Source organism: Diadema antillarum, unplaced genomic scaffold (genome assembly GCF_040938485.1).
Source record: "Diadema antillarum isolate AM-2024a unplaced genomic scaffold, OU_Dant_1.0 seq00001487_RagTag, whole genome shotgun sequence".
NCBI lineage: Eukaryota > Metazoa > Echinodermata > Echinoidea > Diadematoida > Diadematidae > Diadema > Diadema antillarum.
In genome coordinates this window covers 1-23,290 of record NW_027272226.1, presented here as the reverse complement: position 1 = coordinate 23,290, position 23,290 = coordinate 1, and the positions used below count along the sequence as shown (strand labels likewise).

Sequence of the window (23,290 nt, the reverse complement as noted above, 5' to 3'; positions counted from 1 at the left end):
CATCTTCCATGTTTTCCTGCAAGTTTCCTGCACATACATGTATATATGTCTTTGTGAGACATATTACTCTCCGCCATTCGTATCTTGCATAATATTGTATTCTGCCATTCTGAGTATCCCACTGTCTTGCCTATCGTCTTTCAATTCTCTGCTATATGAATGTTTCATCCACAGTACAATACTTGATTTTCTGCTAAAATCTGAAATTTTGTCATTTCATTTGTACCCTAATTTGATAGCAAATTACAACCAATTTGAACTGTTCAAACAAGCTGCCAATGGAAATCAGGTAAAATCAGTAGGCCATCCAATTTACATCTTGACTTAATATCTATACCTAGAGGTTGTATGTCAACACACAGGCACATACACAAATCCCTCCTCTCCAACATTTCAATGAATTATCAACTTCCTACCCCCCTCCCCAGAAAAAAAAAGAAGGATAACATTAAAAAACTTTCATCTAATATCTTAACTATGCAAATTGTGGATTTTGACCGTGATAAATATAGAAGTTTATTCATTGTGGGTAATTTTATTTGTTTTTCATTAATAATGCAGGGCTGATATTCTTCAACACCTGATGCATTATACTGAAACAATTGCCTTTTTATTTGAATGCTGCAATTCATTTTGAATGAAATAGAGTTGATTATATAATGGCCGCTAAAGACTAGGGTAATGCCATCATGATCATTGGTCTCATGTTTTCCCATCCGCTCACAACTCAGAGTTCGACAAGTTTACATCATACAGTATGCATGCATCACAGTTGCCATGATATTACCTGGTGGTAGAGAATACAGCATGATATACCAAAAATCTCAATATTGCATGAATATTTCATGACATGTTTTCTCTGCCATTATTGACATCCCAGTAGCTCTAACACACGCCAAACTAATTCATCTTTTAGATCAATCATTCAGTGTTACAGTGCCATGCATTCCACCAGATGCCCTTGTTAGTCAGCAAATGTCATCAATTTCAATATCTATGAGCAAAATGCTATGTACATTTTATCATTATAATGAATATCAGAATATTCATTCATTATCAGTGAATTTTGACATTAATTCATTGAATACTAGGCATGTCAGTACTGTAAATGGAAAGTGGTTTGGAAATATATGAATTCATTCTTTTAGTTTGCCTGAAACAGAAGTGCACAACTTTTAAAGCATTAAATGCCCTTCTCTCTCTCTCTCTCTGTCTCTCTCTTTCTTATTCTCTTCCTTCCATTTTCATGTCAATTGTCTAACTTTTGCAATTGTGGTCATTCTTCTCCTTTTCTTAACATTTGGGAGCACAACTATTTTCTTTGATTACTTCTGATTCTACATGTACTTTTTTTTAATAGCAATGGCTGTAAAACACATGAGCGCCTTTTTGTGGACTTATTTCTCCTCCCACAGAGATCCTTGCGATGACGTGGTGCGTGCCGTTGTCACTTCCTGAAAATGACTGTTTTGATACGATCTCGGCATCTGATTTATACAGTATCTAGTGCGATAATCGTTGACTCTCGACTCTCTTCATCCCGCTTTTGGTTTCTCTTCCCTTTCTGTCCTTCTTTTATACATTCTAGATTCGCTTTCATTGCACTCTCATTGAGTTTGTTGTTCTTGGTGTCTGTTTTATTCTTCATGATGTCTAAACTAATTTTTGTTTTGTTTACTTTTGTTTTGTTTTTCTGATGGAAGATTCCTGCATGCTCTTGTACGCAGTATTTGCGCTGGATGCTAAATTGAATGGATGTGTTTTGATGTCCGTGCACATTTTGGTAATGGGTACAAAGATTAGTTTCACGCTTGAACTTGTATAGATGGGAGGTAGCTGTCATATCATCTTTTATTCTCAGCTTATGAATATTTTGTGTAAAAGAAGCTCTTGATATTCTCTGATGTGGGGAATTTACCTCTGTTGTTTCCTCTGAGTACAACATACTAGCTTCAAAAGCTACCTCGTGGTCAATATACTTGATGTATTGTATATGCAGTCAACTCCAGCATAAGTCAGAATTACTGGGACTGCACAGAGTATGCTTCATATAAACTTGAAGGACAAGCAGCATATGATACTAGTAGTAAATGTGTTTATGTCTGCATAGACTATTAATGTGTACGCTGTATCTGGGAAGATTGATTAATCAATTGACAAATGGTGCAAACGTGCACCGGACTGACCGGGGCGCCTAATTGGAATACAAGTAATGTGGATTCAATTCATTACCACAGATATGCCTCACATGTCATTAGGTAGAAAATGTCGCCTGTTTTTTTTTTTTTTTTTTTTTTTTTTTTTTTTTTTTTTTTTTTAGGAATAGGGCATCTGCGTATGAAAATTAGCTTTGTTGTTATAGAGTCAGAGGGGGAATGGGGGGTGTTCCTTGGGGTGGGGGCTGCATTTTGGGTTGAGATTGAGCATTGTTACTGCCATTTACGCGGAAGTCATTTATCTCTCACCTTTTAGTTCCCTCAAATTAGTGGGTGCCTACTACACTGTACTTCTAATTAATCACAGAAACCTGAGGCATTTTTCCAGAAATCACACCATTTCTGAAATAAGCACTGTTTATCAGGTCCTGCAAGATATACCACAACGTTGCGTGATATCATTAAGGCCTAAATTCAAGCGTAAGGATCATGAGTTTTTGGACCACGATGGAAAGATTGATTTTGTTAGCCACTGTTCACATGCGACTTTAAAAAACGAGAATAAAAGGCTGCAAGTGCCACGTTTGAAATCCCCAAACATGAGATTGAAAGGAAGTGATTTTTATTCATGTGCTTTTCATACGCACTTGCAAGGGATATGAAAAATAATGAATATTTAAGAAAATAAAGCTAGACTGATATTCAAGCACAATGCAGATTGTAATTTCTTGGTTTCGCACATTGCTTAAATCAGTTTGTGATCACATCGCAAAAGTAGATGGAACCATTATTTTCGTGTGTGTGTGAACACACTTTATTGTGAGTGGGTAATTTGATTGTAGAGCAGATGAACATTAGCCTGTTGTGGTTGTTTACTTTCTACGATGTACTTGCATGTTTGAAATGTAGCCTGCCTATCAAAATGTCTCTGCTAAATTACTACTCATTACCAACCCATCCATACAAGTATAGCTGTTCTCCACAACAGACTTGCTACACAAAGGTCAGAGGTTAATGAGAGGAAAGGAAAGATGATACCAGCCCTGGTATAATGATACAATGGTTAGCTGGGGATGCTCTATGACTTGCAATGCACTGAGTCATAAGATACGACTCAGATGAGATTACAATGTATGCTATCCATGTAAAGGATACCTTTTCTATCCACTCTCATCCACCCCACCCCCATGGAATTCAAAACATTGAATCAGATGGACTGAGACCAAGAGCCAGTCGGAGAAAAAGAATGAAAGAGAAAGAGGAGAAGGAGAGAAAACAGAGGAGTAAAAAGAAAATTAACTTGCATGTCTGTTTCTTACTATTTTTTTTTTCTCACCACACACACACATACACACATGCGTACATGTATTTTGTTGGTATAAGTGTTTAAAGGGATGGTACAGTATTGGTGGAGGTGAGAATTGGGCTTTTAACTTTTTTTGCGAGATGCCAAGAAAACACTTATGAAATAGTACAGAGCATACCATTTTGAGAGAAATTCAAAGTTTATTTGATGAAAATCGGCTTTGGAATGACTGAAACATCCAAAAACAAAGTAAAACAAAGCGATCGTAATAAAAGGTGGGTCACACACTTTATTAGAATCGCTCTTTTTTTGATACCTTGGCCATTTCAAAACCAATTTTCATCAAATAAACGTTGAATTCCTCATGGAATTTTATGTTCTGTCATATTTCATACAAAAGGTTTCTCATTATCTCACACACACACACAAAAAAAAGAAAAGAAACTTGAAATGAGGTCTCAACCAAAACTATACGATCCCTATAACTATCTTCTTGTTGTTTTCTTATGAACAACCATGCATTACATTTCTAAGATTTTCACTGCTTTGAACTACATTCCATATTCAAGAGTAATCCAAGACTTGCCAAAGAGAAAATCCAGTTGTATAATGGGACAGGTACAAGTGTATACAGCTACTTTTCCAATTCTTCCTCTTCGAAATATCTGTTTAGGTGAGGAAAAAACTGTAGCAAATGGTACAAATTTCTAGGCATTTATTTCTGGAACTCATTAAATGAATTTACAGTAGATCTAAAGGCCTATCTCTTACTTTTGAGAAATTTTCTATAGATTTGTGTGGGGGAGTTGTTCTCTTAGATTATAGGAACATTGACATTCTCTGAGAAAGTATAGAAAGTCTTTGAAAAAATGTTACAAGACTGAACACTAAGATTTTTTTTTTCCCCTCAAAAATTTCATCAGATTTTGATGATAGAACTATTTGCCCTGATACAAGTGCAGCCTTTCTGACATGTCTGAAGGCGAGATATGCACCAACCCTTAGTACAGGGTTCATGTCATTATGCTGGAGAGTTCACAGTACAGTGAGCTCCTTCTTTCAAATTAATCCGCCATCTCTTCACTTGATCCTTCCTCCTATCCTCATGTTTCACTCGAATACCTCTTTTCCCTTCCACCAACCCCCCCCCCCTTTTTACCAATCCATCCTGGTCCATCGGGAGATGTCCACGCATCTCGTGTCAATGAACACATGCATCGCATTCTTCTACTTGAGATTACATACCAGCTGGGACAGGCAGGGAGATGCTCAGTATATTAAGCGCATTTCCCGCTTTTTACACACCTCGTTCCCTCTCCTTTCAAGCCAACCCAAAAGTGCACTCACACCTAGCAAGTTTATAGCAATCTCCCAATGCCCAAATCACTGCCGGCCGGCCGGCCGGCCGGCCAGCCCCCGATAATGTCAAGTACGGTAAACCCCCATGGCGGCTATATTCGGCTCGATGACTCAAGCTGGATGTAGTGAGACAAATGTCATAAGGTGCCCGGCTATCCTTTTTCCCTTTTCTTTTTATTTTCTTATCCATTTCCTCTTCTTTCCTTTTATTTCTATAACAGCGGGATGGAAGGTCCAAAAGCACTTTGCCATTTTGTCTTCATCTCCTTCAGGTATTTCCTCAATTGTAAATGATATAGGGCCACAATAAGTAGTTATTACCATCCGGCCCTCTGACGAACTGTATGAAGATGCAACGCATTCGAGAAGGTGGCATTTCTGGAGTGTAGCTACATTTCAGTTTGAGCACAAAACTGCTGACCACTGGGATTAATTTTTTATGGTCACTACAAGTGCTCTCTTATTGATAAAATGGCACTGCCTGTGAGGCCGTATTTTGTTTGCCAATTAATTCACCAAGAATGAGAAGCCTCCTTTGTGGTTTGGTGCTTTATCCTTTTATAATTATTTTGCTAATCAAAGTGTTTCATGAGATACTGTGAGACATCATTTTCCATTTAGCACTTTACTATTCACATACAGTATAACTGAGGTGGCTCAGTCAGTAGCATAAGACTTTATGCCGTTCAATCCAATGGCTTGGGTTCAAGTGAGGATTCGAATCTTGGTGAGTTTTGCTGAGCAGTGTTGCTTGTTACTACACCGTCCCCTGTACTAGAGGGAAAACACTGTGTTCCTTGCATAGGACATGAGATGGAGGTTCCATGTATGAGAGAGTCACAACTCAATGCGCGTAAAAGATCCCACTTCAGTCTTTCATCACAAGGAGCAGGGTGCATATTATCAAGTTATCAAAAATTGGACCCCATGGAAGACCAGCTAGTGCACTTGGATGTGTGCTACCAAGCCTTTTTTTTTCCCCAGATGGAAATTAAAACAAACTAAATATAAAAACAAACAATTGTAGTGTTACAGAAGTATCAAAAGCATCTTACATGCTATTATTCCTCACTTAAAAAGAAAGAAAAACATTTTTTTTTGTATTTGACAGCACCTTTTAGAGCTTCTTGTTTCTCTCACATATTGGCAAATTTGTAAACTTCTTTCTGATTTTTAGGAATTTATAGGATATGTGGTAATCTTCCGAGTTGCCAATTTGATTATGTAAAGACAATTTGATAATACCTGCAGCAAAATAAACTAGGACCTGATGTTCTGTTGTTAGATAGCTAAGAGTTGCTCTGATCCAGAATTGGGTATCAATGTACTCTTTGAACACTTTGATGGTTGAACTCAGTTCTATTCACTCTTGGCTACTCTGATCAGACGGGTATATCTGCTCTAAAGGATGTAAGTATCTACTGTCAATGCTTTTTTAGTGGGTGATTTTGCCCTTAAAAATCTTCCTTAAAAGCCAGTGGTGTGCACCTTTGAAGTATTCCCCATCTCACCTTTCTCCAAGCAGCCACACTCATCTGCTGGATTCATGCTGCAGCGAGAGAGAGTCTGGCAGAAGTTTATGAATATGCAATGAATGCCATTGGCGCAATGTCGGCCCTGAACCTTTGAGACTGACAACCGAGAACCTCTTTATCCCATCTCTTTCCCTGTCTCTCCCTCGCCCTCTTTCCTTCTCCTTCTCCTTCTCTCCCTTTTCATCTCTGTCTTTTACTCTCACTCTCTCCATCTCTCTTAAAGGGATGGTACAGTATTGGTGGAGGCGAGGATTAGGCTTTTAACTTTTTGTGAATTACCAAGAAACCAGTTATGAAATAGTACAGAACATGCCATTGCAAGACGAATTCAAAGTTTATTTGATGAAAATCGGTTTGGGAATGGCTGAGACATCCAAAAACAATGTAAAATAAAGTGATCATAATAAAAGACGGGTCCCAACTTTTATTGGGATTGCTATATTTTGGGTATCTCGGCCATTTCAAAACCGATTTTTCATCAAATAAACGTTGAATTCCTCTTGGAATTACATGCTCTTTCATATTTCATTAGAGGTTTCTCATTATCTCACCCAAAAATGTTAAACACCTGAAGTTTGGTCTCAACCAAAATCATGATCCCTTTAAGGGATGGTTTAGTTTTGGTTGAGATGGGGGATTCATATTATGTTCAGTTTTTTGTGAGATAATTAGAAGCCACTTTTATAAAATATTAAAGAGCATACAAAATTACAATTCATTAGTGCAATTCAAAGTTTGTTTGATGAAAATCTGTTTTGAAATGGCTGAGATAGCCAAAATTGATGTAAAACAAAGTGATCATGATGAAATGTGTGTCCCACCTTTTATTAGGACCTCTTTGTTTTTTTATATCTATTTTAAAGACACATCAAAACAATGTTTTAATCAAATGAACCTTGAATTCCTCTTAGAATTGTATGCTCTTTCATATCTGACGTTAAGACATTGCTCTAATTTCACACAAAAATTTGGAAACCTATTATAAAACCCCATCTCAACCAAAACTGAACCATCCCTTTAAAAGACTCCCTTCTTTTCTTCTCTTTTTTCTCCTTCACCTTCTTTCCCTCTCTCTCTCTCCTTCATCCTCTCGCTTTCTCTTACCTTCTTCTACTCATCCTCTGCCCTTCTCTCTTTCCATTCTCTCCTTCGCTCTTTTTCCATAACCTCGCTCTTTTTCCATAACCTCCCTCTCCATCAGTTCCTTTCTCTCTCTCTCTCTCCCTTCATCCATAATTTCCCTTTTTTCTCTCTCTTCCCGTATTCTTTCTTCTCTTTCCTTCGCTGGAATTTGAAATGAACCCGGTGATGCCCCACCTGTTCAGGCCTTGCTTCAGTGGAGTGAGCTATGAAGCAAGCTAGTGTGTCTAGTGTTTCTCAGATGAAGTGTGGATACCGCATCCCCAGAGGGGGGCACGGTAGTCGGTATTCACCCCATATTAGCAAAGCTTAAAGGTAGATATCAACCCATCGTGAAGTTCTCCTCAGTATTTTCCTATTTATACGCGTGTATACTGGGAGCAAAATTGCTAGATCAGCAGTTACTGTAAATATTGATATTGTCATGCGACTAATTTCTTGCGCTTGGCAGGGTAAGAAGAGTTTTGCGTTTTTTTAATTCCGCGGAGTCAAGACATCAACTACTGGAATGTATGGCAAGCAAAAATATTTGTGTGCTTTTATTTTCATGCTAGTTTCAGGTTGCGCAAAATGTGCGAAAATTTCTACTTTTACAGTTTCCCTTTCATATTTGGGATCATAGTGTACCATGCACCAAGTCGGCAGGAAATGTTCTTTCAAGGCAAGAATTTACCTGGATATATGATATATGGTTGTAAAGACATATTATTGATGTTTGGTTTATGTGTTGAAAGAATTTATAACAAGTAAATGCTCTCTTCTCTTAGACATTGTATTGTATTACAGCACTGACAATCTGATGATGGAAATGTACAATGCAAAATAAGAGTTAGCTTTTTATGTAGTAGGGAAATTTTTTTCAAAGAACTATTAGAATTGGAAAAGATATAGATTTCTTAAAAACATGATAATATGATATGCATACATTTGAGAATTTATATAAAAGTGAATTTCATTTAAAGACAAAATGAAGATATTTTGTAAAAATGTACTTCCAGTTTTTGCATATTAGTATAATCCATGAATGAATTAAAATCCATATTTGGCCACACGTGCTTGCTTCAGCAATTTAGTGTCTTGTATTAAAACTAGAAATTTATATGTGTGTATGGATTGTCATGAATTTTGTTTCAATGTAGTACAGCATGTCACACACTCAGGACCAACTGCAAGATTAGGTAGGGGGATATCATTTGTGTCATTGCAAGTCTTCTGCGCTGGTGCTGTTTAGGGTGGGGCGATGCTACATCGGCTGCAGTGTGGTGGATTTGCATTCACTTGCAAGCAAAGACAGTCTTTACTTTCAGATTGCCTTGTAAATAGGATGTCAACAATGCAAAATTCAAAGGACATGCAGTAGCAGAATGCCAGAATATGCTTTATCTCCATGATTTTGTACCACCCCATTTCTTTTGGGTCGTAGAGTGTCAAGCTGTTGAAGAACATTTACTGATGTTCTAGTTTTGTTTGTGGGATGAAAATGGAATTTGGTAATGCAAAATCACAAGCTGCAATTTAACATCAAATGTAAATTCATGTCTAGAGGCTCTTATGAGTAGAAAACTAAAAGTAGTTCCCTAATATGCCGTGGTGTAAAGTAGAAACATATGTTGGGACAAACTTGCATAATCAGCAGTAGATTTGAATGTCATGCATTTCATACATAGACGGCATGGCAGCAAGCTCTATGCCGCGGATCAGTGTATGCCTTTATATATCCTTTCAGCTACAGTAAAGTCACATCTTCACCTAAAAGGTAATTGTGTTTACAGATTTTAAGGAGAGACACAAATAGTTAGGCCCTATGTGATGATGACTATAGTTTTGAGTACTTTTATTGCTGAATGTTGGTTTCGGCATCAATTTAAGCCAGGGACACATTCAAATGGCTATTGACACATAGTTGGTTTTTTTTTTTGTTTTTTTAAAGGGTTTTTTTTTTGTACTTTTTTGTATGCGACGGTAAAATTGGTTTTGTGTTGTGTTTGTTGTAAATAGTTTGTTTGCTTGTTTGTTTGTGTGTTTGTTTGTGGGTATGTTTCTTTTTTTTAGAGGGATGGTGAGAGAGGAGGGGGATATGAGCTACTATATGCCCACACTTTTCGGAATATTCTGTAAAAATGTTGGTCTATTTACAATAGGGAGATTATTATTTGAGAGTGCCATATAAGACAGTCTCCATTTATTATTTCGTTAATTTGTTTGCTTGTTTTGTTATTGATTTGTTGTTTTTTTGTGTGTGTGCTTTGCTTATAATATTTGTTTGTATGTTTTTATGAGTATGAATTAATGCCTTCCATGCTGATATACAGGAAGCATAGATCCACCTGTACAATATGCCAATAGAGGGTGCTTTGGGTATCATCCTGCGTTCATTCCATCTGCCTGTCCATATTCATTACACCTTCTCTCAAGGCCATTGTACAGTGCCATCATACAAGGAGTTTCTTTTGAATGTGATCGATCTTTGAGTCACAAGTCTGTAGCCTTGCTCCAGTCTATGTCCTTGCCCAGTCATCAGCTGCTGTGAAAAGTATATTCTTTGCATTTCTTCATATATATTTTTTAAACAAGTAGAATTTAGATTTACACTGTATACCCCTGTAGCAGAGAGAAAGCATCACGGGCAAATTGAATTATGGGGTAATTTGCTTATATATAATGATGCGCACGTATACATATTGCTGCCATGCACTTTCTCTTTGAGATATGGATGTTGTAACCTTCTATAAAGTTTGAGTGTTCTCCCAACAACCTCCCTCGGTTTTCCGTGAGATATTTGAGGTGAAATTCATCTGACTTTATGAGTCGAGTGTAAGGAAATCATGAAGCAAAAGTCTCCACCTTGCTGTTAAGCTCTGAGACGTTGAGCCTTTTAGGGGTGAGAATTCATTCGCTGCTGTTCATGATGGTGATGATAATGGTGGTGGTTCGTTGAATCATATATGACCATGTATATGGAATTTGTGTGGTGGATTGCAGCATGCTTGTCTCCAAGTGATAGTGAGAGAAGCGAGGCTCCCATTGGGTATGCATCAAGACTTGTTCCTAATCCTCATCCTATCTTCTTCCTTCTCCTCCTCCTCCTCCTCCTCCTCTCCTTGAAATCTTCTTCTTTTTCTTTTTCTCCTCTTCTTCTTCTCCCTCCTTCAAATACTCTCCTTTCTTCATTTCATCCTACTCATATTCCTTCCCCCTTCTCTTCTGTGCTTCTTTCCCCCATCTTTCTTCTACTTAAATTTCTTCCCTTTTCTTTATCTTCTCTTTTCCTTCCTCTCCGTTCCCTCTTTGATGTTCATTTTTGTTCACATGTTTGTGTGCGTACGCGTGTTTGTGTCTGTATGCGTGTTTGTGAGGGGGCAACAGCCTTTGGACAAATAAGTGCCCTGAAATATTCAGGAGGAAATGGTGCCGACCTTTTCAAGGATGCACAACGTGCAGTGGCGCTAAGTGTGAATTGCATGTCATCCGAACATAGATTTGTCACCTCCCAGTTTTTCTCATGGGGCGACGAGGAGGGTAGAGTGACGACAGGGGAAGTGTATGGAGAGCTAATTGGGTCCATTTGTATGCATAGAATTCCACTTTTCTCCCACATTAGTCTTTTTCTATCAATATGATCTGTGATGTTACTTCAAAATTGTCCAACACCCCCCTGATTGCATTCTGGAGGATGAAGATTTGAAATGTACGTGATCTTTTTGCCACATTTGCACGATTATAGCTCTGTGTGACACATGAATGACCTCTTTCGTGTCATTTTTCACTTCGGTCATTGAACGTATTCTCACACATGTCAAAAACTGCTTTGCCAAAAAGTGCTTTGCCAAAACAAACAAACAAACAAATAGACAAACAGGCAATCAAAGCAAAATAAAAAAAGTAAATTATAATTAGAATATCATTTCTGAAGTGTCAAAAATAGGAAATGTTCTTTCAAGAAATTTGATGCCTTATGATATTTTAATATGTTTCATACTCAATCTAGTATTAGAGACAACATTGCGATGTCTTGTTGTTGTTGTTGTTGTTTTTTCATTAGCCATCATGTGATTTTTTACTTATAAATGCACTTTATGTTCATTTCTGACAAACACAGTTATGAAATGTAGGTACATGTATACTGCAAACTAGTGCATGTTAGTTTTGAGGTACATACAATATGTTAAAAGAGTACTTACATTTAGTTTTTCAAACCAGATTCTGTTATTCTACCAACTTACCAATATTCCATCCACCGCTTTTTGTAGAAGTGGGAATAGTGTCTCTCTGAATTTGTTCAAATATGAATAATTAACTTTCTTTTGTAATTTTCTGCGAAAAAGGACACAATTCCTTGATATACAGTGTAAAAGAACAGTAGGACACTGCCATAACATTAAATGTTCCTTTGTGATTTTATTCCCCTGAAAAAGAGCAATTATACTTCCTATGTACAGCAAGCTTGTGAGTTAGGTAGGATGGCTGTTATTCTAGATAATAGCTCTAATTGGTTTTACATCCTATATGGTATCTTCATAAATTACTCTGTCTTACTGTTCATGCGCTTACCATTTTGTGCACTTGATTAGTTCACATATAGGGAAAAAAAGAAGCGACTCTTACTTGAGGTGGCATTTAAACAACCCCATCAGGGTGTAGACACCAAAGTGAGAAAAGAAATCATGTTTTTGTAGAGCAAACATACCAAGACTTGTTTTATATCATTTGTCCGGGCCCGCCTGTGGATCTGTGACGCTTTCTGTGCTAATCCTGTCACTGTGGCTGACTTAACAACAGAGATGAGATGATGTGTGGTGCTGGTGTTTGCTGTGTCTCCCTGAACCTTGGTCTTTGGACCTGTACTCTTGGTCTAGAGAGGGGAACTGATCATCAAAATGTTAACCGCCTTTTTCCACTCACTCTGGTTTTTGTCTGCATTGATGGCTAGTCGGGGAAAATCTCTCCTGTTGTGACAGTATAATGTGACTTGATGCAGTGTAGAGCGGATTGACTGATTTGACCATAAACTGTATGTATTTTGACCCAGCAGCCTTTTTTAACTATTTCTGTCCAGGAAATTTCAGGAAATTGTTTGTTGTGTCCACAGAACAGTGGTAAATATCGGATCATGAGGGTACCATTATCAAGAACTCTGTATGATACTGTCATTGCCTTTTGTTCATGCCCAGTGCACTACTCATTACAGTCAGATATGAACTGCATGTTTGATTGGTTCAAAATCGTTCTGGACGATGCTCTTGGACGTTGGCTACAGAGTTTCTCTCCTGTTTTGCTTTTTCTTCTTTTTTTTGTTCAGAATCATTTGAGTGTATGAAGTGTTGAATATGTAGGTCCTACGAGAGAGGGAGAGATAGATAGACAGAGAGATAGACAGAGAGAGAGAGAAAGGTAGATTTTTGTTAATGGTTTTTAAGTCATTTTGGCAACCATCTGTGCTGTCAGTTCCATATTTTGGGGTAATGTATTATAGGGTACAGAGTGGCAGAAAAAAAGCTGGTACACATACATGTGCATTTTAGCATTTTTACATCATATATTGAAACACTTACCGTAAAACTTGTGATGCCAGAAAGAATTTGTCTATGCAGTCTATATGCACTGAAGAAACTTTACATTAATTGCTTTGAAAGAGCTATTTAAATGGATATATGATTTCTTCAAAGTAGGCTATTTAGTAATTTAATCCTTTGATGCTCTTGCAGCGTGTCAGATTACCTACTAGGATGAATTCAGATTGCTTAACATACAGCAGCTGCTGTAGTACACAAAGCTTGAATGCTCAGACTGCCATTTAAGAGTTCAGCTGTATACACACCATTGTATCTGAAGTTTGTGTGATTAGCAGAAAAGGAAGCCAGGTCTTTACGTTTTCCTGGCGTTTCTACGGTGAAACCGGAATAATCGGTTCCCGGTTCCTGTCTGTCGGGTTTGATTTATTTGCGTGTCGTGTTAGTCCAGACTTTACTTTGTGCTTGTGATATGAATACTATACTAAAATTAATTTTTAGGTGCAAGCCAATGCTGGCTCTATCACTTCCATAGATGGATTTTGGTTCTGTAGTTCGAATTAGCCGATGATGAAATGCCTTTAAATGCCAGTGTTTTAAAGTTGATTATACTGAATGGAGCTAACTCAGACAGAACTGTGTAGGTTTTGCTTTCAAATGTTTTTTTTTTCCAGGTTCTGTTTGTTTTATGGGGATCATTTCCAACAAGTCTCTTTATATGTGATGTTATGATCCCTTCATTCAAAATGAATAAATGGATAAATTGTACCAAGACGTTTGTATTTTGATTTTTGCAAATGTTATGTTTTGAGATGGAAATGAATGAATGAGTTTTGGTTTCTCTGCTCAAGAACTACATTCATTTCCACAAATGTAAACATGGAGTTGTTGATTTATGTACTGTGATGCAAATATGAAACTTGTCTGATCTTCCCCTGTAGGGGCCATATCATGGCTTCCTTTGTTTCCCTCTCTATTTGAACACAGCAAACATGTTACAATTAGCCAGTAACAACAGTTAGTTCCTTTAGGTATTTCATATCTGTGCAAGTACCAATTAATGCTTGAATTCTTATACATTTGTACCTTTTACATGTGTACAAGGTATATCAATGTAATTTCTGCAGCACTCTAGCAGTAGATGACGAGTTAATAAATGAATGTTGTAATCCTAGATCTACTAAATAATGATATATCATATACTTTACATTTCTTTACAAGGAATGTGGTCCTGAAGTTATTCATTTGTTTTCAAAGAGATCTGACTTTCATGTAAAATGCGGCATGATCTTTGAGTGGAGATCTAATGCCTATATCAAAGAAGAAAATGCCTTTTTGGGTTGCTTTCACAATCAGTGAATCCACTCTCTGTGTTGTGCTCATACCCGTGATGATGAAGTTTAGCTGCGCAGAATGAAATTGTTGGTGATGAGTGGTAAACACCACCCCCTCTGACATCATCACATCTTCCCGCTAAATCCCTAATCCCACGAGATCAGTGAATTATCTTCGCAGGGTGATAATATATCTGTGTCAACGGGGTTAATCCCCGGTTTCTGCTCCAGAATACACACAGGATATTCGGTTAGTTTCCTTAATGTGAACAAGGGGCATTGCACACAGACAAACATGTACACTGCCGCAGAAACATTGAAAACTTCTTGCGTTTCATTCAATACTCACACAAGGAAAACACACCATCGACAATGTGTGGGTTAGACATTGTGCTAGGCATTCATATTTGTGTTTGGATGATATGATGGGCTTTCCGTGTGAAGCGGTAGTGACGTCTAGAACTTCCATGCGAGACGGATAATATTCATGAATTCATCTTCCTGTAGTGGCTGACCTCATCTGTTGTGGGGGAGAAGCTGACTTCTTTTATGAAAACAAGAGTGGATTTTTAAAATTGGAAATGATTTGGTGGCTAGTCGGAATTAAAAGAAGAAAAAACAAGACTGAATCATCCCCAGAATTCTGAGAAAGAAAGTGACCTCAGTTGTGGGGTGTGGTTATGAGAAAAATATGGCAAGGAAATTTGTACAATATACAATTTGTGCAAGCTATGTGAAAGATGATTGTGTCTTCAAAAGAGACCAACTACCAGATTCACTGACATTAAGTACTGTCCTACTCGCGTGGCATTTTTTGTTTTGTGTTATCAGCAGAATATCCTTTATCAATTCATATTCATTGGGAACCCATTTGTGTACAACTCCTCTTATTCAATGGAACTCCTTGGTGAATTCTCATATAATTATGCGAGCTCTGAGAAAAGACTGCATTGAAGTTACAGTCATTTGGGTGAGTTCTCATTATTATGTTCCATCATACATATTTCTTGCTTATATATTTCTTGCTTACTTTACTTTTGTCTATACAGCAAACATCATTGTTGGACCTTCTTGAGCATCTAACCATTTGTTTTCTCTTCTTTTCTTCATCTCCCCCTCTCACCGTTTTTCGTCGACAGGACTGATTTACGGATCCAACCGTGGGAGCCGCAGTTTCTCCCTCTCGCAGCAGGACCGCTTCTCCGCGCTCCACCCGGGCCGGGAGCGGGCCGGGGCCTTCTCCGTCAGGATGTCCAGCATGAACGGGACGATGACGGACGGGCCGGCGAAAGGAGACGACCAAGGGGTGGGCATCGACGAGTCGTCGGAATGGGAACAGGTAGGTGGATGGCTGGGCGGATGCCATACTTGTATGTACTTCTGGTCGGGTCTAGGCCCAATTGGGTGTGGCACATTGCGTGTTGGGACACTATGGGATCCTAAATGTTACAGTGGAGATTTGGAGGGTGTTTGCAAAGACTTTTAGTTGATCTTAAGGTTTGAGATCAGCTTTTAGGAAATTATGATATGCCGTTGTCTTCCCCATTCAGTTCATTCCTCAAATTGTAAACAAATTTGATAAAAAAAATTAGTTTGCCCCTTATTTCGTTATGTATATGCCTGCAGAAAAGAGAAAAGTCTCCAATATTTTCATTGATTTTTTTTTCAGTGAAGTTAGAATCTTGGAAGGCACACACATCATACCATAATCATCAGCTGATTCTCAAATCTAAAATTGACGTAGGTTCTTTGTGATACATTCTCTGGACTTGTATGTATGACACTGTGCTTTTGAAACCTGTCTAGTACCGTTGTCTCTGGGACTTTGAGTTTTACCCGTGGCATCTCTCTTGGATTATAAAATGAGTGTGTTGGGCAACACCGGAAGTGAGTTGATAAACACACCCATACGTAGGCATGCAATGTAATGCCTTTATCTCAAAATGATTCCATGTTCTTATTAAAGGGACTGTACAGTACTGGTTGAGGTAAGGATTCATGTTTTGAACATTCCTAAGTAAGATAATGAAAAGCCTCTTATGAAATATGAAGGAGCATGTAATTTTAAGAAGGATTCAACGTTTATTTGATGAAAATTGGTTTTCAAATGGCTGAGATATCCAAAAAAGTGCTAATAATAAAAGGCGACACGCCCCAACTTTATTAGTATCTCTTTGTTTCACCTTGTTTTTGGATATCTAAGCCATTTCAAAACCGATTTTCATCGAATAAACTTTTGATACCCCTTAGAACTGCATGCTCTTTCACATCTCATAGAGTGGTTTCTGAATATCTCACAAAACGTTAAAGCTAAATCTTCACCTCGACCAGAACTGTACACACCCTTTAAAGGCAAAGGAGGATATTATAGCTTATAACTAAATCTGTCATGAATTTATCTAACATTCTGCTTGATATTATCAGTGTTTTTTATATATACAATGTATGTGTAATACCGTAATAGGTCGTCCAATGAGTCTTGACTTTTCTTCCCATGTTGCTTACCAGCAACCCTACTCTATTCCACAGTTTTTACCCACTTTCCTAGAAAAGAAGCATTTTTGTTGCCGAGTTGACAGTGGAAGCTAGCCTGTATAGACAGTCAAACAAAACTTAAACTCTGTTTTACAAATTAGGTCTTTTTCTCCCTTTCAGCAGAATAGTAAAAGATATCTCTTTTTACCAATTTGTGTATCAAACATTAAACATTTTTGTATGAAATGTCTTAAGGAAACACTAGCTTAAAAATAACTAATCCCACCACTTGACTTCTTTTCAAAGAAGAAACAAATTTCTAGGATGTGTATAGGTGTTGATGCAAAAATTCTGTAGTAAATACTGTAAAGTAAGGTGTTACGATATGTATGTGACTTTGATAAACTTACAATAGGGACGTACAAGTTGTACCTTTGTATTTTTATATGGCAGTATGTGAACGCAGAGTTGGTTTCCCATTTTCATCTATGACAGATCGAGAGCATCATGAACTCGTTCGGGGCGGGACTGGTGCGAGAGTCGGTCTACGAGCGGGACTTCCAGCGGGACTTTGAAAAAATGTTTGAAAGTGAGACATCATCAACAGTGTCACTTTGTGCTAGAATATAAAGTGGACCTCCAACCAGTAAATAAAAAAAAATGAAACGGCAGAGGTTCCTTTAAATTCAGACCTTAAAAAAGAAAGCTGTATGGAGTTTCTATAGTTTCCCATTATTTCAAAAAATGATGCTGTTATAGTTACAATGGTGACTGTAGTAGAGGTATTGATGTCATAGTGTCATGAGTCTCCAAATAAACCTAATACAAATTTTTACTTCAACAGGAATGAGATATATTCTTTGAATCAAGTTGATGTAATCTAGTAATGGCATCCAAGTAGTAGCATTCATGATTTTAGGGTTGAGGAAATTGCAGTTTTGGTATTAAATCATTACCCAAAGCATGCTTTGGATGGTACATATTTGTAAAAACCAAATTTGAATATAGGAAAATTGTGAGGTGATAACATACTGGCTTCTTTCAATTTGCAAGTACATAATATTGTATGAAGAATGTGTTCGCAAAAACAGTCCATATTTGCCAAGTGGAGATATTTGCGATTAAAGGTCAAGAAAAATAAGGAGAATAATAAGAAAATTTTTGCTTCTTTTGACCATAACTTTAAAAATGTACCTTTATATGTAGTGACCAATATATCATTTAAAAGGTATTATTTTGTCCTTTACGACAGAGACCGTACTTCAAAATCTTCAAAAATGGACTTATTGGTTTTTGCGAACAAACTCTTCATATATTGGTGAAAACCTGTGAAACATCAAAGCCCCATGTTTTTCTTGTAGAATTTCAAATTTTGATGGAATTTGTGTCATTTTGCTTCCTCCTTCTCTCTGACCTGTCTATCATATCTCCATCTGTATATATACTGTATGTCTATTTGTATGTCTTTGAATAATGTCTATAATCTGTATGTCCTATTTGTATATCTATCTTTCTGTTTATATTCATCTATGTATCTACTTATCCATCTATCTATCCCATTTTTCATATCCCTCCTTTTATCTCTTTTTATCTATTCTTGTTCCCGTTTCCTCCTTCCCCATGCCATAGGCCCTGGAAGACCACAGACTGTAGGGGAGTGGTTGGACAGCCTAAACCTGGGACAGTATGAGAACATGCTGATAGCAAACGGCTTTGACCACCTGGATTTCATTGTGAGTGCATCCCACCATTATTCTAGACTACTGTAAAACATGATATATGCGCGGCATGAAATTTTCGCGACCTGGAGCCGACGGCCTTTTTCGTGGCAAGAAATTTTCACGAATTGCCACTTGCATTCAATGCTTCAGAGTGTACATGTAGATAAGACATTTCGCGTGCATTTTAATTTCGCGAATCTTGGCGCTCGCGAAATTCGCGAATCTTGGCGCTCGCGAAATTGGCGAAATTAAAATGCATGCGAACATTCCTCGTTTTACAGTAATACCACGTTAAGAGTCCCCCCAAACACGGCACAACCTCAAGAGGTTGTGCCGTGGTCACGCCAGACGAGGGAACTCTGAAATGATCTCGGCATAAACACGGCGTGAACTTTGCACACACTTCCGATGATCTGCCCTGTTTGAGGCGGAGTGCGCAAGAGAATCTACTGTAATTGCCTCTCTGGAGGAGAAATGCTCTTCCACAAGTTTCCATAGAAATGTGTGCTGACCTCACTCCGCTAGACAACAGGGAGACTCTAAACGGGGGTCTCTCTCACCCCCCACTTCAGTTTGTATAAAAATAGGCTCATTTTATGTCTGGCATGTCCTCCGGAGGTCCTCCTGAGGTCCTCCTAGACAGGGGGACTCTAAACGGGGTATAATCCACATTTAAAACGCATTCAATTCTCAACATCAAGAAGCAAGTTTGTATTGACTGAAAGTAGATCAACTCTAAAAGGTTTCTCTTCCAGAAATAACAAAGCAGCTTCTAATAACAGGAAAAGGGCTTCACGTGCTGTTTACCATTGGCCTGCATTTACATTATAGATTTACATTGTTGGGAGTATCTATTTTTGCATCTTCTCGAGTAGATTGTACTTTTGCTGTTTCTGTACTTCCTTTCAGCCAAGGCTAGGTCTGATAAGGATTGGAAAAGTAGAGGTGTGTAATGCCAGCAGTTGTTCACAAATGTGTTTGTCTTTGAGCTGGACTACAGCCAGCTTGAACTCGAGCCAGAGCCGTGTTTACCTTTGGTGTTTTCATACAATTGGCCATTTGCAACATATGTACCTTGTACAATGTTAATTTTGGGGGGTGTCCGTACAGGCTTTGCATCAGAATTAGACGCACAGGTATTTTGCATTTCATTCATTATGATCATATTGACTCTTGAAGGAGTTGGCATACACTACACCGAAGTAACTACACAGTAGGTTTTGCTGGCTGCCAACTCTTGAAGGAGTTGGCATACACTACACTGAAGTAACTACACAGTAGGTTTCACTGGCTGCCAACTCTTGAAGGAATTGGCATACACTACACCGAAGTAACTACACAGTAGGTTTTGCTGGCTGCCAACTCTTGAAGGACTTGGCATACACTACACCGAAGTAACTACACAGTAGGTTTTGCTGGCTGCCAACTCATGAAGGAGTTGACATACACTACACCGAAGTAACTACACAGTAGGCTTCGCTGGCTGCCAACTCTTGAAGGAGTTGGCATACACTACACCGAAGTAACTACACAGTAGGTTTTGCTGGCTGCCAACTCTTGAAGAACTTGGCATACACTACACCGAAGTAACTACACAGTAGGTTTTGCTGGCTGCCAACTCATGAAGGAGTTGACATACACTACACCGAAGGAACTACACAGTAGGTTTTGCTGGCTGCCAACTCTTGAAGGAGTTGGCATACACTACACCGAAGTAACTACATGGTAGGTATCGCTGGCTGCGTGAGCCATGACATAGCGATACCTGGAGCAGAACAACACACTAGGACAGCACTTCTAATGCAGAACAAAATATGCACAGGAATCACCAAGTAAAACAACAACAACAAAAGTCATGTACAATGTAACTAGTCTTGTTGCTTTTGACAATTGTCTATTTCGCAAAATGTGAAGTACATTGTAAGGAGTACTAGGTCCTCGCCACTGGGAAATTAACAATACACAAAAATATCTGATGGGTAGCAATTCACGAAGTTACCTCCGCATAAGAATTTAATCAGATACTATACTAATGATGCACAGGATAGAGTGTGTTAGTGAAGGTGCGGCGCGCTCGAGAGTATTGACAATGGTGCGACATGCACGAGGCGCAGCCGAGTGCATGTTTGCAACCGTTGTCAATACTCGAGAGTGAGCTGCACCTTCACTAATGCCACGAAATAATCCTGTGCATCATTAGTTTTATAAAATGGGTCGAAAACTAACAGCATTATTCACGTACCTTTGTGGGTCAATACCAGTCAGCTACATGTAGCACTCGCTCAAAAGTCAAGATGTCCGAAGATGTTCGTCCCAAACATTTACGCACGTCGCACTCGGAAATCCCGCACACTCACCTAGTACTGTACGTACGTATAAGAGTATACGTACATGTACGCCACGTACTGTTATGCACAAGAAAGGCCGCCGGCTGTTGTGGCAGCCCGCGGCCCGAACTAGAAGTTGTTTACATGATTGACAGCGCGTATAGTAGCGCGTGACGCACTTGTAACAACTGATTGAGTGCGCACTGCTAGTGTAAAACATTGTGACGTACGTCAGGCCAGGGAGTTGGAAGAGAGACTCTTCTTAGTGCATACCTGAAGAAAATAATGCACGCACACGTGACTCATTTCAGCGCTTCCAATTGGCTACATTCTTGAACCCATTTTATAAAGTACTATATCGAAAGGTTTATAATTCTGTGACTTTCTTACTCTAGAACTGATATAGCTAAAACCTCAAATACATGTATTATCTTCATTTTATTTTTTATTTTTTTCAGTTCGCTTAGGGGTAAGCCAGTATGAACTTGGTGGAAATTACACTTTGGTTGATTATGTTTTGGGTTTAGCCCTTTCTGTGCCCCAACATCTGTAGATATAAATTGTTACAGGCTTCTCTTTCGTGCTTGCAGTCTGTGATTTGTTTCCATGAGACTTGGCAACACTGTCAACAATGTGCGAAGCTTCTTGGGAGCGACAATGCAACAGTCTCACAAGTGGAGGCCATTTTGATACACAAGGGAGTGATGGGATTGGATCATCAGTATAGGGTTACATCATCTTGACTCGATGTCTGCTAGATTCTGGCAACGAAAATACTGCGGGCAGATGTTGTCCTAATCAGCAGATGTAATAATGAGCAAATAAGGCAAAGTTAGGGAAAACCCCGCGATCATGAATTGCTTCTGTTCCATAGTGCTTGTTTCTCGCACAACTCCCGTAATGATAATAACGGTGAATGTGGAAATATTCAGAGTCCAACTTTTGCATATTTCATGCTACTTCTGGCTAGCACGAACTTAAACTCCTGCAAAAGTATCTTCCCAATTTTTTCTCCACATTTTGAATGGATGGAATCGTGTGCTTCGTCAGTGGTGCCTCCCGGGTATGAATATTTGTGTGCTTGCATGGTTCCTAGTAGTAGTATCAATAGGCTTTACTATTCATGCAAGCACATGCGGTACACCTTTTGTATGCAGCAGTTCTTGTACAGGGCATGCATTTGAATGGATCAGGCAACACATCACTTTGAAACTCAGTATCATGCGCATAAATGTGTCAAATTGAATTCTGTCTTTTCTGAGGACTGGATAAAAACATGCAAGCAGGCAGTCCAGGGGCGGATCCAGGAATTCCGTAAATAGGGGGTGCCTTCACAAAATTAAAGGGAGGAGCACGCACCCCACCCCCATCTTTTTCTTTTCTTTTACCTATTTTGTTTTAACAAAAAAATAAAAGGGGGGCGCGGGCCTGGTGCGCCCCTGCCTGGACTGGACCCACAACTGTAAGTGCTTAGCCTGAATTCAAGCACCCGCAAATATATATATATATATATTTTTTTTTTTTTTTTTGGGGGGGGGGGGTTATGGTTATGGCTTGTGGTACAAGAAAATCATGTGAAAATACTGATGTTGATCAGTATTCCATCATTTCTACTTTGTTGCTAGGGAGGTGACATCATCGAGGAGCAGGACTTGATGGACATCGGTATCGTGGAGGAGATCCATCGGAGGATGATCCTGGAAGCCACGAGATGCCTGCCCATCATGAAGCCAATAGGTGACCCTCCTATCTAGATTCTTCCTTCCCTTCTTGGATACTGTAAAAGCTGTTATATTCATGGGAGGAGGAGGGGAGATTTTCTCCAGCAAATACAGCAGCGTGTGAAAATATCACCACCTCATCTTGTTCACATTAGATTTGTGTTCCTGGTATCTAATTGTGAAAGCAACACCTCACTATTAAGATGTCTGTAAGCTCCTCATTGATAAAAATATTTGTACAGAAAATAACAGCTTTTACAGTAGTTGCACTTTTTACTCTCTAAAATATTTCTGTCAAACCCCCCCCCCCCCATACGAAGAGAAATTGATGATCAATGCATGAATAACTTGATGGTGTAACTGCTTTAAAAAGCTTGCAGAAAAAAAAAATATGATAATTCAAAATTTCCAAGAAAAAGGGTCTCAGCTTTGAAACAATATAAATCGAAATTGCCCAACTAAAGTTAAAGTTGGATGTCGCTAGCTAACCCAAACATATTATAGAAAAATTAAAGCATGTGTGAATTCAGTGACACTTTATATCAAGAAAGAGATTTTGATGGTAAGGTTGTATTGAAGTGCACTGAGCGATGCTTAAACTGTTTGGAGTAGAAAGGGGATTAAGAAGTCCATGGTTATTTGTGATAGAGGATTGGCAGATGATTCCAAGAATATTCATTTCCTGATTTTGTTAGAGTATGAAAGC

The 23,290-nt window shown here is 38.6% G+C and overlaps 1 protein-coding gene across 1 annotated transcript in view; it reads left to right on the top strand.

The window, feature by feature from the left end:
• LOC139709992 (uncharacterized) overlaps nucleotides 1-22,731 on the top strand; it is a 41,480-nt gene extending 18,749 nt beyond the window's left edge. Inside the window, exons 3-6 of the mRNA XM_071621945.1 lie at nucleotides 15,480-15,679; nucleotides 17,311-17,404; nucleotides 18,445-18,548; nucleotides 22,489-22,731. Of these exons, the coding sequence (XP_071478046.1) occupies nucleotides 15,480-15,679; nucleotides 17,311-17,404; nucleotides 18,445-18,548; nucleotides 22,489-22,617 (527 nt within the window). The 3' untranslated portion in view covers nucleotides 22,618-22,731. The remainder of the gene's footprint in view (nucleotides 1-15,479; nucleotides 15,680-17,310; nucleotides 17,405-18,444; nucleotides 18,549-22,488) is intronic.
• The last annotated feature ends 559 nt before the right edge of the window (nucleotides 22,732-23,290 follow it).